This window comes from Pneumocystis jirovecii (assembly GCF_001477535.1).
Source record: "Pneumocystis jirovecii RU7 chromosome Unknown supercont1.14, whole genome shotgun sequence".
Lineage (NCBI taxonomy): Eukaryota > Fungi > Ascomycota > Pneumocystomycetes > Pneumocystales > Pneumocystaceae > Pneumocystis > Pneumocystis jirovecii.
In genome coordinates, this window is record NW_017264788.1 from 350745 (window position 1) to 358067 (window position 7323).

Below are 7323 nucleotides of genomic sequence, written 5' to 3' on the forward strand. Positions count from 1 at the left end.
ACACGTTAATGGAAACCCAAACTCAAACCATACACCACAGCGCAGCCCACCTCCGTCAGGCACGGCTTGGCGCGGGCGGTGGCGCGGGCGGTTAAGCGGCAGGCAAAAGCGGCGCAAAAAGCTAGTGTATATGAAGAAGAGGATTATCTTTTGGCTTTGATTTTAAAAGAGGATTCTAAAAATGAACAAAAATGCAAAGAAGAACTGGAAAAATATTGTAAGGCATTAAAAGATTCAAATCTGAATAAAGAAGAAATACATGAAAAATTAAAAGATCTATGCAAAAATGATGCCCCAGAAAGAACGTGCAAAGAATTGAAAACTAAAGTTCAAAATAAATGTAATAAACTCGTAACAAAACTTGATGGTATATTGAAAAAGCCAAATTCAGGGTTGACGGATGGAGATTGTAAAGAGAATGAACAAGAATGTCTATTCTTGGAGGGAGCATGTCCTAGTGATCTTACAGAGAATTGTAACAAACTAAGGAATCTATGTTACCAAAGAAAGCGTGACAAAGTAGCAAAAGAAGTTCTTTTGAGGGCACATCGTAGTAATCTCAATGAAACAGATATATGCAAAAAAAAACTTAAAGAAGTTTGCCCGGAATTAGAGAGAGAAAGTGATGAGTTGATGGAATTATGTCTCAATCAGAAAAAAACATGCAATGATCTTGTAGCTGAAGGAAAAAACAAGTGTGATGCTCTCAAAAAAGATGTTCAAGGAGTGCTCGATGAAAAAAACAAATTGGAAGAAAAATGTTTGTTATTACTTAAACAATGTTATTTTTACGTTGCAAACTGTGAGGAAAAAGATATGATTAAATGCATTGAGTTAGAAGAAAAATGTTATGAAAAAAATATTGTTTATATACCACCAGGACCTGATTTTGATCCAACTAAACCTGAGCCTCCAATAATAGAGGAAATAGGGCTTGAAGAGCTTTATAAAGAAGCAGGAGAAGAAGGGGTTCTTATTGAGAAACCAATAACAGCAGATACGACTTCTCTTTTATCATTGTTGACTGAAAATGTTAATAAAGGAAAGATTAAAGAAAAATGTGATGAATTACTTGAACGTAAATGCAAAGATCCAGAAAAGCACAACATTTTTGAGGATTTATGCGGAAAAGGTAAAGCTAATGAAAATGGAACTCAAAAATGTGAGGAACTAGAAAAAGATATTGAAAAGATTTGTAAAATTCTTACACCAACTATTCTCAAAAATCGTCTTTTTGATAAAACAAATAAACATAGCGGAATTATTGGGTGGGGAGAGCTACCAACATTTCTTAGTGATGAGGACTGTGCAAGATTAGAATCTTATTGTTTTTATTATAAAGAAAGATGCCCAGATGGCAAACAATCCTGTATGAATGTGAGAGCAGCGTGTTATAAGAGAGGACTTGATGCACGGGCAAATAAAGTGCTGCAAAAAAATATGCATGGGTTATTGCGTGGTTCAAATCAAAGTTGGCTTAAGGAATTTCAACGAAAATTAATAAAAGTGTGTAAAAAACTGAAAGAAGAAAATAAAGGAAGTTTCTCAAACGATGAATTGTTTATTTTGTGTGTACAGCCAGCAAAAGCAGCACGATTACTTACACATGACCATCAAATGAGGACTGTTTTCCTACGTAAACAATTGGATCAAAAGCGAGATTTTCCAACAGACAAAGACTGCAAAGAATTAGGGAGAAAATGTCAAGATTTAGGAAAGGATTCAAAAGAAATTACATGGCCATGTCATACACTGGAGCAGCAATGCAATCGTTTAGGGACTACAGAAATTTTAAAACAGGTTTTACTGGATGAACATAAGGATACTTTGAAAGATCAAAAAAGTTGTGTAAAATATTTGAAAGAAAAGTGTAATAAATGGTCTAGAAGAGGTGATGACCGTTTTTCTCTTGTATGTGTTTTTCTGGAAAGTACGTGTAAGCTGATGGTAGAAGACGTACAAAATAGATGCAAAGTATTCAAAGAAAATACACAAGCATCAAATATCACGGACGTTTTTGAAGATAACACAAGAATAGAATCATTAGCAAGTTTTTGTCCCTTTTGGAGTTCATACTGTCATAGATTCGGACCTAATTGCCCTGATCTTAAAAAAGAGGCTACTTTTTGTACAAAGCTCGAAAAACATTGTGAACCATTTTACAAAAGAAAGGCCTTGGAAGACGCTCTCAAAGTAGAGCTTCGAGGAAAATTAGGTGGTCAAGATAAATGTGAATCTGCATTAGAAAAATATTGCACAGTAGCAGGAAACGTAAATAATGCATCAATCAGAAGTTTATGCAAAGATAATGCCGAAAGTAAAACTAAAAAGGCTGATGATAAAGATATTAGAAAGAATCTTTGTCTAAAATTAGTGGAAGAAGTGAAAGAACAATGTAAAACATTACCGGAAGAACTAAAACAACTGGAAAAAGACTTAGAAGACGACTTTAAAGTATTTAAAGAACTTAAAGAACAAGCAAAAGAAGCAATGAACAAGTCCAATCTTGTTTTATCATTCGTTAAAAAAGATGAAAATAATGCATCGAAAAATAGTAGCAAAAACAAGGATAAGAATACCGTTTCAAACGGACTTCAAGATACCACAGAACCTGTGAAAATACTACGGAGAGGAGTTAAGGATGTATCCGTAACAGAATTAGAAGCTAAAGCATTTGATTTGGTAGCAGAAGTATTTGGAAGATATGTAGACTTGAAAGAAAGATGTAATAAATTGGAATCAGATTGCGGAATTAAGGAGGATTGCAAGGATTTAGAAGGAGTATGTGGAAAGATACAAGGAGTATGTTCGAAATTAAAACCACTGAAAGTGAAGTCGCACGAAATAGTCACAGAAAGTACAACAACGACCACAACGACCACAACAACCGTTACCGATCCGAAGGCAACAGAATGCAAATCCTTACAGACAACAGACACATGGGTTACACAGACATCGACACACACAAGCACGTCTACCATCACATCTACGATTACATCAAAAATAACACTCACATCAACGAGGCGTTGCAAACCAACCAAGTGTACGACAGGGGATGATGCAGAGGACGTGAAGCCGAGTGAGGGATTGAAGATGAGTGGGTGGAGCGTGATGAGGGGGGTGATATTAGCAATGATGATTTCGTTCATGATTTAGAAAGCAAATGAGCAAGATTTAATGATGAGCATGTATATTTAGTAAATAAACGAGCAGGGTAGGACAGGAAAGAGTAAAGTAGATTGAGTCATCTCTTCAGCATCAATTGAAAGTGCATTACACATGAAATCGCGTGTTCCTTATTTAATTGACCACTATTCTTTATCTAAATAACCTTTATTTCTCATTTATGTCCTTTTACATTCTACTTTTTATTTATTCAAATTTTACTATTACCCCACATTTACCCCGCATTTACCCCACACAAATTTAAATACGTGTAGTAAAGCATGTATCACAATAATTGTATGGACACACTAAAGATATACTTTGCACACACAGCTTCTTTGACAAGTTTTGTCACTGAATTTACTTGAACATCCTTAAAATTAATTAAGGATAATTTAATATTCAAATTTAATATGGAAACGAATCTCTTCAATTTTTGCAGTCAAAACACACTAGCGGAAACTCAAACTCAAAACACACACCACAGCGCAGCCCACCCCCGTCAGGCACAGCTTGGCGCGGGCGGTGGCGCGGGCGGTTAAGCGGCAGGCAAAAGCACAGAAGGATGAAATTGGAGAGGAACATGTTTTGGCTTTTCTCCTAAAAAAAGATGGACTAGAGGAGCAAAAGTGCAAAAAAAAACTAAAAGAATATTGTCAAGGATTAAGTGATGCAGGTATAAAAACAGAACAAATAGATAAAAAATTGAAAGATTTCTGTAATGATGCAAAACAAGATGAAAAGTGCAAACAAAAGGCTAGTATTGAAGAAAAGTGCAATGGATTTAGGGCAGAATTAGAAAATGTACTTAAAAAAGAAATAGAAGACTTAAGAAATGATGACTGTGAAAAAAAAGAACAATGCCTGTTTTTGGAAGATGCGTGCCCTACTCTTATAGAAAAATGTAACAAACTAAGAAATATGTGTTATCAAAAAGAACGTAATGAGGTTGCAAAAGAAGCTCTTTTAAGAGCACTTTCAGGAAGTCTTAAAAAATCTGACACATGTGAGAAAAAAATCAAAAATGTTTGCATTGTTTTAAAGGAAGAAAGTGATGAGTTGATGCAAAAGTGTTTAAGTCTAGACTCTACATGTCTATCCCTAGTACAAGCAGCAAAAGACAAATGTAGCTCTTTGAAAAAAGACATAGAAACAGCACTTACAAAAAATACTAGTGAAGTATGCCTCCTGCTGCTTGAACAATGTTATTTTCATGACCGGAGTTGTGAAAGTGAACCACTGAAATGTAATGATTTAATAAATAAATGCGAAAGTGTAAACATAACTTACACACCTCCAGACACTAATTTTGATCCAACTAAAGAAGAAAGCACATTAGTAGAAGAAATAGGTCTAAAAAGTCTTTATACGAAAGCAGTAAAAAAGGGTGTTCATATTGGAAAACCCCCAAAGGCAGATGCAACAGCTCTATTAGCATTATTGATTTTAGACCCAAGTCTCGCAAATAAAGCCACTAAGAAAGAAAAGTGTGAAAAGATTATTGAAGATAAATGCAAAGATCCTCAAGAGTATGGAGTTCTAAAAGATCTATGTGAAGGAACTAAAGCAAGTAAAGATGGAAAGCAAAAATGCGAAGAATTAGATGATGATATTGAAAACACTTGTAAAATTTTTACATCAAAAGTTCTAGACTATCATCTTTTTGACACGAAAAAAAATAATGGGATTATTATGTGGAGGAAATTGCCAACGTTTCTTAGTGAGAAAGAGTGTACAAATCTAATGTCATATTGTTTTTATTTTGAAAAAAGTTGTGATAAAGGCGAAGATGCATGCAAAAATATCAAGGCAGCATGTTATAAGAAGGGACTTGATGGATTAGCTAATGAAGTGTTACAAAGCAAGTTACGAGGAAAATTGCATGGTTCGAAAAAAGAATGGCTTAAAACATTTCAGAAAAAACTTTTAGAAGTATGTCAAGAAGTGAAAAAAGAAAACAATGGAGTTTTTCCAAACAATGAATTATTTCTATTATGTGTGGAGCCAACAAGGGCAGCTATAGTACTTCCAGCAGATTTACGAATGAAGGTAATCTTTTTATTGGAAAATTTAAACAAGAAGCGAGATTTTCCAACAAAAGAGAATTGTGAAGAACTGGAAGAGAAATGTAAAGTATTGTTAGAAGATTCAAGAGAAATTGAGTGGCCATGCCATACACTGAATTGGAATTGCGATCGATTAAGGAATGTAGAACAGTTGAAGGAGAAATTGTTGGAAGAAAAAACAGAAGATTTAGATAAACTCGATTCGTGCAAAAAAAAGCTAGGTAAACGGTGCAATGAATGGGTTGGAAAAGGGAGATCTCAGTTTACTCTTGCGTGTATAGCACAAAATACTACTTGCAAGATTATTACAAAAGACGTTAAATCTAAATGTGATAGATTAGAAAAGTATATAAAAAACGGTACTGTTCTGAACGATGCAAAAGAAGAAACTAAAAAAGAATCTATTTGTGAATTCTGGATACCGTATTGTGAAAGATTTATGTCAAGCTGCAAAAATTTAGCAAACACTGGTACTAAAGACTGTGTGGAACTTAGAAAGGAATGTAGTTCATTTATTAAAAAGAAAGAACTGGAAAACAAAGTACTTGATGAATTGAAGGGCAATTTGTCAAGCGATGATGAATGTAAAAAAACACTTGACAAGTATTGTGCAGTATGGGCCAATGCAAGTAATGGACTTGAAGTTCTCTGTATAGATACTTCTAATGCTAAAACAAAAAATGATGCTAAAGTTAGAAAAAAACTTTGTAAAAAACTTATAGCTCGAATAACAGAACAGTGCCCAAAATTATTTAACGAACTTGCAGAAGCAAAAGATAAACTAAAAAAGAAAAAAGAAGAATATAAACGAATTAAAGAAGAAGCAGAGAAAGCAATGGAAGCAGCAAACTTTATTTTATCGAGAGCGAAAGGACCTGATAATAATAAGTCAGTAAATAAAAATTCATCTGATGCACCTAAGGAAGGAAAAGACACAACAGGATTTAAACTTGTAAGAAGAAGTGCAAAAGTGCATGTAACAGAAAAAGAATTAGCAGCATTTGATTTGGTAGCGCAAACATTTAACTTGTATGTAGAATTAAAGGAGATATGCCAGCATTCACAGAAAGGCTGTGGATTCAGAAAAGAATGTGCAAACTGTGAAGAAGTATGTAAAGCAGTAGATCGTGTATGCTTAAGATTGGAGCCATTGAAGATCAAACCATATGAAGTAAAGACAGTAACGGAAACCAACATAACAACGGTCACAGAAACAGTCAAAGAAGCGGAAAAAACAGTAGGAGACGGAGAGAAATGCAAATCTCTCACTACATCAGACACATGGATTACACACACGTCTACGCATACCAGTACATCTACGACCACATCCACAGTCACATCGAGAATAACACTCACCTCGACGAGGCGGTGTAAGCCTACGAAATGCACGACAGGAGAGGGGGATGAAGCAGGGGAAGTGAAGCCGAGTGAGGGGCTGAGGATGAGTGGGTGGAGTGTGATGAGGGGGGTGCTAGTGGCGATGATGATTTCATTCATGATTTAAAAAGCAAATGGGCAGGATTTAATAATGGGCATGTATATTTACTAGATGAATGAGGATAGGGCAGGAAAGAGTAGATATGATCTCTTCAGCATCAATTGAAAGTGCATTACACATAAAGTAGCGTGTTCCCTGTGCAAATAGCCTGTATTTCCCGGGTGAGTGGCCGCTGTTTGTTGTGCCATGTCGTTATCAGCGCATTCAGCGCCTACCCCGGATTTGCCCCACATGGAGTCGAGGTGAGATGCAGTGATGGAGAGATGATGGGATAGAACAATGGGGGGAGGGGGGGGTTGATGAGTGGAGTTGGTGTTTGCAAGCGTTGACAGAGGCGTTGACAGAGGCGTTGACAGAGGCGTTGACAGAGGCGTAGATATAAGAATTGATATAAGAATTGATAGAAATTAGTGTTTAGAAAGATTTCCATAGCGTATTTAAGCATTTTTATGAAATAAAATCAAAATTAGAGTCAAAGAGAAGAATTTTTTGAGAGATCAAGATGAACTGTAGATATTGAATTTGAGAGCCACTGAAAAAAATGAATGAAAGGGAAAGAGTCAGAGGGGGGCGAGAAGGGGAGGGCCATCAAAG

At 35.6% G+C, this 7323-nt stretch overlaps 2 protein-coding genes across 2 annotated transcripts; both read left to right on the forward strand.

Moving 5' to 3' along the window:
- Positions 1 to 66: 66 nt before the first annotated feature.
- T551_03107 (uncharacterized protein) lies at positions 67 to 3156 on the forward strand (the record flags this gene model as incomplete). The annotated part of the gene is made up of 1 exon (XM_018375370.1): positions 67 to 3156. The coding sequence occupies one exon, from the start codon at positions 67 to 69 to the stop codon at positions 3154 to 3156; it is 3090 nt and encodes a 1029-aa protein (XP_018228578.1).
- A 516-nt stretch (positions 3157 to 3672) lies between these two features.
- On the forward strand, positions 3673 to 6735 carry T551_03108 (uncharacterized protein; the record flags this gene model as incomplete). Its single annotated transcript, XM_018375371.1, has 1 exon — positions 3673 to 6735. A coding segment is annotated over one exon (3063 nt), but the record flags the coding sequence as incomplete, so codon positions are not given.
- Positions 6736 to 7323: the final 588 nt, after the last annotated feature.